Raw genomic sequence first — 12,708 nt, 5'->3', positions numbered from 1 at the left:
AAAAAATATCGATACATGCATTCATAAAAAAAACGTATGGATATAAATATTGTAATTAAAAAATATATTACTTTTTAACGAGATTAATCTAAACGAAAGTTGTAGTAGACTAAAATACAAACCATAGATATAAAGATCGTTAAAATCCGAGATAGTATGAAAAAGTTATGACGTTCAAAACACATGACCTAAGCAACCAAGTAGTTGAGTTCGTGATGGACATAAACATCAAAAGTCTAAAACACCTCGTTAATGATTGTTCCATGTAAAATATTGTGAGAAAAAACTTAAAAAACATTAATAAGTATTGAATGAGTACAAAAACAATGATAAATTATTTTGCAAAAAAAAAAATGACTAAATGTGTACAAAAATATTAAGGATTAAATGTGTACAAAATTAGAAATATATTATCTTATTAAGACATTTTTTATATGCATGTGTTCATTTTTTAAGTCTGCTTTAACTTTCGTTAAGATTACTCCCGTTAAAATATAATATTTTTTTACTTACGATTTTATAAAAAAATATCGATACATGCATTCATAAAAAACGTATGGATATAAATATTGTAATTAAAAAATATATTACGTTTTAACGAGATTAATCTAAACGAAAGTTGTAGTAGACTAAAATACAAACCATAAATATAAAGATCGTTAAAATCCGAGATAGTATGAAAAAGTTATGACGTTTAAAACACATGACCTAAGCAACCAAGTAGTCGAGTTCGTGATGGACATAAGCATCAATAAGTATTGAATGAGTACAAAAACAATGATAAATTATTTTGCAAAAAAAAAAATGACTAAATGTGTACAAAAATATTAAGGACTAAATGTGTACAAAATGAGAAATATATTATCTTATTAAGACATTTTTTATATGCATGTGTTCATTTTTTAAGTCTGCTTTAACTTTCGTTAAGATTACTCCCGTTAAAATATAATATTTTTTTACTTACGATTTTATAAAAAAATATCGATACATGCATTCATAAAAAAAACGTATGGATATAAATATTGTAATTAAAAAATATATTACTTTTTAACGAGATTAATCTAAACGAAAGTTGTAGTAGACTAAAATACAAACCATAGATATAAAGATCGTTAAAATCCGAGATAGTATGAAAAAGTTATGACGTTCAAAACACATGACCTAAGCAACCAAGTAGTTGAGTTCGTGATGGACATAAACATCAAAAGCCTAAAACACCTCGTTAATGATTGTTCCATGTAAAATATTGTGAGAAAAAACTTAAAAAACATTAATAAGTATTGAATGAGTACAAAACAATGATAAATTATTTTGCAAAAAAAAATGACTAAATGTGTACAAAAATATTAAGGACTAAATGTGTACAAAATGAGAAATATATTATCTTATTAAGACATTTTTACCGGTTAACCTGAAATAACCGGTCATAAGAACTGAATGTGTACAGCTTAACAAGTTGAAGGGGTAAATGTGAATAAAAAATAAACTCAGTGACCAAATATGTACAAATCGAAAAATATATTACCATTTTAAGTCATTATCTCTTTAATTAATAAATATATTTGGAATTTTTTTTAAAAAAAACTTACCGGAAATATAGTTTTAATAGTTTTTTAGAATGTTAGCTTATGAGCTGCTAAGGAAATATTTTGCTACACAACTTATTTGTTTCCAATGACAAATAAGCATTTTGAGCACCGTGGTCTGTTATTTAATTATAAAACTTCTCATGTAGAACATTGTATATTTATTTCGAAAATATGTTCATATAAAATATAAAAACTGCTTGAAAAATATGTTTTTTATTTAGTATTGAATTTGTAGATTATTAAATATTGCATTCATTAATCATTTGGAATGACATGGTCATACGGGTATTCTTGTAAATTGAGATCACGAGGTAGGAAGGTTTAGCATGTGGTATGAAAAAGAAAAGAAAAAAGCAATGCAAAAGCCAAAAGGCAAAAGGGAATCAAAGACTAATGGTCCCTATTTTGTTAGCACGTTTTTGCATTTATACATGTTTTCCATTAGTGGCCTCCTAAACATTTTCCCAAATATTATCGGTTTTCACGCTTTTTCCCCATTATTCAATTCCACCACAAAAACATCACATATTTATTTATCATTAACATTAACATGTATAATATAATATAACAAAATAATGATGAATAAACACTGAATAATGATTAAAAATTTAACATAAAATACAAGTTAATTTTTGTTAAGGAGGATCATAGTTGCTTTATTAAGAGGTAAGCATTTTAGGCATGTGACACTTTTCACTTTACAATCAACACCACCTTATATTGGACATTTTTTCTCCCCTAATAAGAAATTCCACTTTTACATCAAAATATCGTAGTTTCCTATCATTTCCAAAGAGTCGGGATCATGACGATTCATGGATCGACTTGTTTTAACGGTCTGTATAAATATGTTAGGCCGACCACATGAGTATCCGGATTGTCTAAAAAAACAAGACAGTCAGCACACAATAGTACACAGTTAGTACAGATCAATCTGCTAGATGGCTAACAATATTTACTTAGATACTACCTAATACCAATTGTGTTCTATACATTAGGGGATCACAATCACTACATAACATCAAACGATTCACGACGAATTATATATTCCACAAGAAACGATCATACGAATATAAAAAAATCCGCATACATGTTATTTTTCTACACTTAACCTTGATAAAACTGTATATAAAACCGTAAAAAGGGACATTCGCAAAAGCGTTTCTAAGTTTTTTTACCTGCTCTACACATCCAAGATCAATTGGTAGCATATAAAACTTGCTTTTTTTTTTTAACTTTTTTTTACCTTGGTTTCATCTTTCATGGAGATGGATGTAAAGACGAGTTTGTTTCTCTTGAAAACGCAGAGATCAACTTCTCTTTGGTTGATTGTTCAGGGCCTTGAGATTTGACAACGAAGGTATGGAAGACCATGTCGTTTCTTGCAGTCATCTTGGATTCCATGATTTTGATCTTTGATTCTTCGAAGGTTTGAATGACTTTAGATATAGGGTGGGTTTCTAAAGGGGAGGTTACCTTTACGATGACTTCATCTAGAGCTGCTTGAACTTCGATTTTCTCTAAACGAGATCCTGATTGTCGTTCGGATTCCATCTCTTTCACCTTTTTTTGAAGATCGGTGATGTATGTGATTGCGTCGCCTAATAATGAAGCTTTGTCCATTTTTGAAATGTTGGGCACCACTGCTCGTAAAGCGTAAAATCTCTGGTTCAGTTTCTCTCTCCTCTGTCTTTCGGCTTCCACGTGATTCAATGGTTCTTCTCTACCGTTAGCGGGTTTCCGGCCACGTTTTCTAGGACGTTTTTCGTCCAGAATGGTGGTTATGGCTTCTCTTTCGTCTCTCGCCGGAGCTTCGTCGGAGATTTTCGACTCCCGGCTAACCGGTGGAGATGTAATGCCGGAGAAATCGATTTGTAACTGTGGTGTTGGCTTTTGAGGAGTGTTGTTGAACTGGGCCCAATTTGAAAACGGAAGCCGCGTCTCCTCCGGCTTCCTAACGGCGAGCTTTTCCCGGAATTGTGGCTGGTTTAAAGTTGAACTGAGATCATGTCCGAAAATTTTGGAAACCCTGACGGGTCGATCGGAGGCATTGGTGGTGGGTCGTTTGTTGACTGGAAGTGGTGTGGCTACTGAAGCGACGGAAAACGAAGATCGGATTGATTGTAAAAGCTTGGGGTTTTCCGGTATTGAACGGATGGATCCAACCTCGACAACGCCGACGTCAGTTGGAACCAAAACGACGGTTTGAATGCCGGCAGATTTAGCGAGATGAGATCGAAAGCAGTAATCGGAAGTTGAATTTAATGCGTCGGAGATCCAGACGTGGTGGCCGGAGGAGAAACATCTGCCGGGACCTCCTTCACCTTTTCGAAACGAGAAATACATGGAGATTAAGAAGAACATTTCAGTATCAGTAACCCTATCCAATCCAAAAGCATAACTATCTTCATCTAAACCACCAAACAGAACATGAATTTTCTGAAGAACTTTTTTCCTAATCCTCTGTTGATTATCATCTTCCAATCGGAAACTCAGAATTCGAGCGATTTCAAATTCTTCTCCTTCTTTAGGCTCTCTACAAGATCCATCCCCCCATCCAAGAACCAAATCCCCTGTTTTCGACCTCGAGATTTGCCAAAATATTGCGTAATTCCAACTAAAATTACCAGAATTTGGTCGGTCTACAAGATCTGAGAGCTTGTGTTGCAGATTCTCGTCATTTGCTAACGAAGTTAATGAGCATTCATTAGAAACAGAGCTTGAAATCAAGTAATCAAACGCTCTAGACCCTAAAACAGCAGCAACAATGGCTTTATCTTCATCGTTCCAGCTCTCACCTCCCATATTCGCTTCCGTTTTCATATCGAAAACTTTCAAACTCAGAACAGTTATTCAAATCCTATGTACCCCAACAACAAAACACAAAACCAAACCTACAAATTTTCAACGACGGATTTCAACTAAACAACAGAAAACAATCCCAAAATTGACCCATTTCATCAGCAGTTTATTTAGTCAAACTAAATCGAATTTTCACATACCCAATTCCTAATAACTCCCAAATTCAGATACCTCAGAATCTAAACTTCTTAATCAATAACGAAAAAGACCACAAATTACGTAAGATTCGGATTTCAGAGCACAAAATTCAAAAGATAAGCTCGTACAAAGAAACACACACCGTTGGCCCAATAAGAAAAGCGGAAAATTCTTCCTCTAATGGCAGCAAAACTGTGGATATTTCAGAGAAGGAGACAAGTTTTTTGTTTTTTTTTTTTTTTAAATTTTCAGAGAGAGAAAGAGAAAGAAGATGGAGATGTAAAGGCTTTGGCTACTGGTTTGTTTGTGCTGCTCCTTAATCTAAACTGTGGCACGTCGTTCACAGGAGGGGTTGAACAAGTTAACCATGGTTAGGTTTATTATATTCATTGGGCCCTTTTGTTATTTCTCTCTATTATAGTAGTAATAAACATCCATTTAATTTTATATACTTTAAGATTTGAAACAAGAAACGTAAGGCATTTCTACTAATTTTTTTATTATAATTTTTTACTATATTTTTTATTGTCAAATCATATTTTAAATGTAAAGTATTAAATAAAGACATATTGTTATTTCTTACTTTTACGACTATGGTGTATAAACAATTATTTTAATATACAATTGATTTATATAGATTTTCATAAAGAATATATAAATTATCAAACAAGTTAAATATTATACTTATTTTTATAATTTAAATTGAAAAGAGTAGGCAGAAATCTTGTGAAGGTTTGTTTAATGAGATTGAAAAGCATGTTGTTGGGTACATTTTGTTGGCATCAATTATTTGGACCAAAGTCACATAACATGCAATTTGTGCTTTTCTCATGCCAAAATAGTGACTACTACTTAATAATTAATTACTAATTCTTACTCGATAACATTTTTGGCCTAATGTTACGTTTTTAGTATGTTATCTTCATTTCAATAGTTATCTACTCATCTTTATAATATCACAGTTTTATGAATTTTGGTGATTAGAATTTTTGATTGCTTATAAAGATCAAAGTAAGTTGACATGTGGGTCCCTAAAACACCAAAATAGTACCTAGGATTAATCAAAATTGCTTTCGATCAATGATGCTGTTTTGGTAAGTCATAAAAATAAATTAATGTTTATAAATGTAAAAGCCAAGAAAACTAATATATAAATTTAGGTGAACGGCTTTTAGCTTGTAATTTTTTTGAAGATTATTATTATTATTATTATTATTATTATTATTATTATTATTATTATTATTATTATTATTATTATGAACTTTTTAGGTGTAATATGGTTTTAAAATGTGTTTTGAGATAAATAACAGGGGACAATTAACTTAGAGTCATTAAATTATAATAGGTCCCTCTTAATTGAGTAGAATCTAAGGAAGAGCAGAAACGTCGGTCCCATCACAACCAATATTCTAATTCCCCTATCTTTTGTTTAAGTACCATAGACTTAACAAATAGAAAATGTTAAAAAGTATTTATAATAATTCCTTTTGCTAAATTTATTAGAACAATTAATAATTTGAATAGTAATGAAAAAATATATATGGTATTTGGTTTAAGAAATAAGATTTGTTGTATATATCTCATACCGAACATGGGTTTGGATAAGTCTTTATCTTTCATATTTTATTTTTATATAGACTTTTATGTAATTTTATGAAAGGGGATTTTTCAAAAATAAAATAAGTAAATTAAATTTAACGGGGAACATGTTTTATGCATGATAGGGTGTTGCGATTTAAGGAAATGTTTGATGGTTTAGGAATCACAAAACAAACGTCGCCCTTCTACCCCATACATGGAGACATTAAAGTAATAATACACCCAAAATCAAACAAACTAATATCTACGTTATAAAATTGGTAATAAATTTATTTCATTTGTTTTTAGAAATTAGTATAACTTTTTCTTTTTTGCCATGGAAAATCTTGATTTGATTTTCTATAGAAATAACAATTTTAAAAAAAAAAATCTTGATATTTTCAGCAAGATTTAAATGTTGGGAAAGGTTGAGATTCTGTGACTAGCATATCCCGATTTATGTGTGGTATTTTGTTAAACTTTTTTTATTCGGTTAAAATTTGTCAATAAAAATAGGATGAAAAAATAAGCTTAAAAATATACAAGATTGCTTTGGACTTTTGGTGTAGTCAATAGTGCATAATAAAATGTGGTAATAATTATCGAAGGGAAATAAAAAATAAAAAATTGAATGAGGTGGGTGAAGTAAGGTGAAAGGCACGTGGTGGTGGGACGTGTGACGAGTGAGTTAATAGACACGTGATGAGAACGTGAATGCCGTGTGTTTGAAAGGACAACGTGAAAAAGGAATTCACATGAAACGCGCATTTGCATTATATTCTTTCATTTTTATTCTTTTTTTCCTGTTAATCATTAACATGTGGTCTTCTCTCCACTCCATGATTTATTATCCGTTCAACAAATTTCTAAGAATATATATAAGAGAATCAAATATCATTTTACTTTATTTGTTTTATTATTTTTTATTTACTAAATCATAACATAGTCAAATTAAATAAAAAATAAAAAAATAATATAGTTTACCTCTCTTTATTTTATTATAAATTAAAAGACGCATAGTAATAAATAAAAGAAAGAAAAATATTTTATATATATATATATATATATATATATATATATATATATATATATATATATATATATATATATATATATATATATATATATATATAATGGTTCTTTTGAGATTAATAAAAAAAAAAATAGAGATTGTCCTAATGAAACTTAACATGGACTTCCATCAACTGGTAAATGATGCATGAGTATAATGGTAAATTTCAACTTAATGTTTAAAAAGCATAAACCTTCATTCTCTAAAAATTATCTTATCAGTGAATCATCGATTCTCAATATCAATCATGTAATCATATCATTCAAGCTTCAAAAATCATTCAATATCATCTTAAACTTCTTATTTTTACTGAATTAATTATCAAATTTATCGCAATTTTCAAATCGAAAAAATCAATCCAAACATAGCATCAATTCATATTTTCATAAATACGATACATAATCCTCAAATCGAAGAAACAAGCACACGACATCATCGCAATTCAAACGAGCGACAGAGCATTTGAAAATTGAATCAAAATGATATCGAATTTCAAAAGAAATTGACGAGTCGATCGTAACTGATACTATTGTAGCTGAAATCAAATCATCTCGTAACAATGAACAAATCGATTCAATTTCTTTGACTTCTGAAAATCAACACGAAGAACTTCAAAATACAATTCGTATTGAAGGTACAAATAATTCGTTTTAATACTACATATTACATTACAATTTATAAAACAGATTCTGATTTTTTTTTATTCAGTCATAAACAAAAAACATAATTGATCTTTTATTAATAATATATTACAATGCATAATCATAAAACGATTATATGTTGTAACTTATTATACAATATAAATTATGATTAATTATATATTAGGATGTATAATCATATACAATTATACATAATAATATTTGATTAATCGTATATAACATTTTAAAAAAACATATAATTTATCATGTGTTTTCAAACTGAAATATATATTAATCATATATTACAAACTATAAATACATATGATTAATCATACATGATTAAACAATATCAATTATAATTACCAATAAATTAAGACGTATAATCATTTATGATTACACAGTACAATATATGATTAATCATATAAGATATTGTACAAACACATGTAATTTATCATATGTGATTCTACATTGAAATATATAGTTAATAATATATTATGATCTATAATTATATATGATTATACATCCTAATATATAATTATTATTATTTTAAAAAATATAAATGCATATAATTAATCACAAATAATTAAACAAATATAATATATGATTACTTATATATTACAATGTATAATCATATTTATCATACATGATTGTGTATTGAAATATATAATTAATTATATATTAAACTCTATAATCATATATGATTTTTCATCCTAAAATATAATTAATAATATATTACACTGTATAAATACATTTCATTAATCACATATGATTATTACAACATAAAATTATATAATAATATATTTGTCATTACCTTCTTTTATCAGGTGAAAAATCAAATTCAATAAATGAATCATATTGCAGTAACATAATTGAAGAATCTGAATATAAACCAAATATCCCTTTAGAATTTGTACCAGTTTTAAACAACATTTTCAAGTCACTAAATTTGGCAGTAGAAATGTATACTAATTATGCAGAAATGGCAGGTTTTCATACAAGACTAAGTAGCCAATCGAAATACAAGAGCCAAATAATAAAAAAACAAATATGTTATATGCAATACGGGTAGAAAGGATAAACCAAAACCTTATGATACGGTGGCTACAAGTTCTGTCAAGAGGAAACCAAATCCGAACAAGATAATTATTGTGTGTACAACAATGATTATATTTGAAAATGTTTATGGAACAACAGATTACAAAGTTAAGAAATTCTTTGAATTACACAACTATCCACTGGAAAGTATTGAGCATAGATCGTATATGAAAAAGGCAAGAAAGATGTCATATTATGAAAAAGAGTGTCATATAAAGGTGATTCTGATTTTTTTTTATTCAGTCATAAACAAAAAACATAATTGATCTTTTATTAATAATATATTACAATGCATAATCATAAAATGATTATATGTTGTAACTTATTATACAGTATAAATTATGATTAATTATATATTAGGATGTTTAATCATATACAATTATACATAATAATATTTGATTAATCGTATATAACATTTTAAAAAAACATATAATTTATCATGTGTTTTCAAAACTGAAATATATATTAATCATATATTACAAACTATAAATACATATGATTAATCATACATGATTAAACAATATCAATTATGATTACCAATACATTAAGACGTATAATCATTTATGATTACACGGTACAATATATGATTAATCATATAAGATATTGTACAAACACATGTGATTTATCATATGTGATTCTACATTGAAATATATAGTTAATAATATATTATGATCTATAATTATATATGATTATACATCCTAATAAATAATTATTATTATTTTAAAAAGTATAAATGCATATAATTAATCACAAATAATTAAACAAATATAATATATGATTACTTATATATTATAATGTATAATCATATTTATCATACATGATTGTGTATTGAAATATATAATTAATTATATATTAAACTCTATAATCATATATGATTTTTCATCCTAAAATATAATTAATAATATATTACATTGTATAAATACATTTCATTAATCACATATGATTATTACAACATAAAATTATATAATAATATATTTGTCATTACCTTCTTTTATCATGTGAAAAATCCAATTCAATAAATGAATCATATTGCAGTAACATAATTGAAGAATCTGAATATAAACCAAATATCCCTTTAGAATTTGTATCAGTTGTAAACAGCATTTTCAAATCACTAAATTTGGCAGTAGAAATGTATACTAATTATGCAAAGATGGCAGGTTTTCATACAAGACTAAGTATCCAATCAAAATACAAGAGCTAAATAATAAAAAACCAAATATGTTATATGCAATAGGGGTAGAAAGGATAAACCAAAACCTTATGATACGGTGGCTACAAGTTCTGTCAAGAGGAAACCAAATTCGAACAAGATAATTATTGTGTGTACAACAATGATTATATTTGAAAATGTTTATCGAACAACAGATTACAAAGTTAATAAATTCTTTGAATTACACAACTATCCACTGGAAAGTATTGAGGATAGATCGAATATGAAAAAGGCAAGAAAGATGTCATATTATGAAAAAGAGTGTCATATATTTTTTTATTCAGTCATAAACAAAAAACATAATTGATCTTTTATTAATAATATATTACAATGCGTTATCATAAAACGATTATATGTTGTAACTTATTATACAGTATAAATTATGATTAATTATATATTAGGATGTATAATCATATACAATTATACATAATAATATTTGATTAATCGTATATAACATTTTAAAAAAAAAACATATAATTTATCATGTGTTTTCAAACTGAAATATATATTAATCATATATTACAAACTATAAATACATATGATTAATCATACATGATTAAACAATATCAATTATGATTACCAATAAATTAAGACGTATAATCATTTATGATTACACAGTACAATATATGATTAATCATATAAGATATTGTACAAACACATGTGATTTATCATATGTGATTCTACATTGAAATATATAGTTAATAATATATTATGATCTATAATTATATATGATTATACATCCTAATATATAATTATTATTATTTTAAAAAGTATAAATGCATATAATTAATCACAAATAATTAAACAAATATAATATACGATTACTTATATATTACAATGTATAATCATATTTATCTTACATGATTGTGTATTGAAATATATAATTAATTATATATTAAACTCTATAATCATATATGATTTTTCATCCTAAAATATAATTAATAATATATTACATTGTATAAATACATTTCATTAATCACATATGATTATTACAACATAAAATTATATAATAATATATTTGTCATTACCTTCTTTTATCAGGTGAAAAATCCAATTCAATAAATGAATCATATTGCAGTAACATAATTGAAGAATCTGAATATAAACCAAATATCCCTTTAGAATTTGTACCAGTTGTAAACAACATTTTCAAATCACTAAATTTGGCAGTGGAAATGTATACTAATTATGCAGAAATGGCAGGTTTTCATACAAGACTAAGTAGCCAATCAAAATACAATAGCCAAATAATAAAAAAAACAAATATGTTATATGCAATAGGGGTAGAAAGGATAAACCAAAACCTTTTGATACGGTGGCTACAAGTTCTGTTAAGAGGAAACCAAATTCGAACAAGATAATTATTGTGTGTACAACAATGATTATATTTGAAAATGTTTATGGAACAACAAATTACAAAGTTAAGAAATTCTTTTAATTACACAACTATCCACTGGAAAGTATTGAGGATAGATCGTATATGAAAAAGGCAAGAAAGATGTCATATTATGAAAAAGAGTGTGTATGCATCAAAAACTAAAATTGGTTCAATAATGACTCACATAATAAGAGCAGTTTTGAAAAGAGGATAGAATATGTAGGGGTGAAGGTAACAAACTACAAAAACTTGTGGAGATGAGTAAATATAATCTTATGTTACAAGGATGCTCAAATAATGATAAACAACATGAATGACCGTAGAGATAATTACCCAAATTATTCATTTGAGTTCCTACGTGATGCAGATCAGTTGGCTTGTAACGCCCCAATTGTCAAGTATCATTATGGTTTCATTTAAATTTCATGTTTTAAGACTTACTTGGCGTGTTGAGGCTATGACTCGTCGAATAAAAGCAAGTTGGGACACATCATTTAATGCGTTGACTCGACGATTCGGGAAGGGGACTCGATGAGTAGGAGCTAGCAGAGGAAACCCTAAATTTTAGGGTTTTGCACCCTATATATTGGACCATTAGCGCCTCCCACCATCCCTTATCACCCCTTGAGAGCCAGAAACCCTAATTTCATGTGTGTGAGCTTTGTGAGTGTTTTGGGGCTTTGTAAAGTGAGTTAGAAGGAACTTGTAGATCAAGAGGCTTGCATCAAGGAAATTCGAGTAGATCTTGAATCCATCTCAGTTTGGGGCACGTTTTGGAGGTAATCAGCTATTACTTTGATCTATTTCTTCTTAGAACCTCTCATGGATGGAGTTAGGGCTTTCTTTAGCATATTCATGAAGGGAGTGTGGTGTATGAGCTAGATCTGAAGTTGAAACTTCAGATCTAGACCTCCCTTGGGTCCTAAGTTCATAAAGTTCCTTGTGTGGCTATGAAAGAACCCTCCCTTATGAATAGAGTTTCATTTCAAGCTTGGATTCAGATTTTGAGGCATGAAAATACATAAAGGTAGCAACTTTACGTTGCTAATACATTCTAGGGACCTAGATCTACTGTTTGGAACGAAAGAATAGTTATGTATCGCTTGATCATGGTAATAACTGTATTGACTCGGCGAGTCGAGTAG

General features: G+C 28.0%; 1 protein-coding gene across 1 annotated transcript; it reads right to left on the bottom strand.

Moving 5' to 3' along the window:
* Positions 1-2,162: 2,162 nt before the first annotated feature.
* Positions 2,163-4,891, bottom strand: AIB (ABA-inducible BHLH-type transcription factor). Its single transcript, XM_078989790.1, has 2 exons — positions 2,836-4,891; positions 2,163-2,470 (listed from the first exon to the last, which is right to left on the bottom strand). Exon 1 carries the CDS (start codon positions 4,410-4,412, stop codon positions 2,850-2,852), a length of 1,563 nt encoding a protein of 520 aa, XP_078845916.1. The 5' UTR covers positions 4,413-4,891; the 3' UTR covers positions 2,163-2,470; positions 2,836-2,849.
* Between the last annotated feature and the right edge of the window lie 7,817 nt (positions 4,892-12,708).

Source organism: Lactuca saligna, chromosome 4 (assembly GCF_052625555.1).
Source record: "Lactuca saligna cultivar CGN05327 chromosome 4, ASM5262555v1, whole genome shotgun sequence".
Classification (NCBI taxonomy): Eukaryota; Viridiplantae; Streptophyta; class Magnoliopsida; order Asterales; family Asteraceae; genus Lactuca; species Lactuca saligna.
Note: the sequence above shows the minus strand (reverse complement) of the source record. Positions and strands in the feature narration are given on the sequence as shown.

Bases quoted from the DNA above. Each gene is read 5' to 3' on its own strand.
- AIB (XM_078989790.1), bottom strand. From the start codon at position 4,412: ATGAAAACGGAAGCGAATATGGGAGGTGAGAGCTGGAACGATGAAGAT.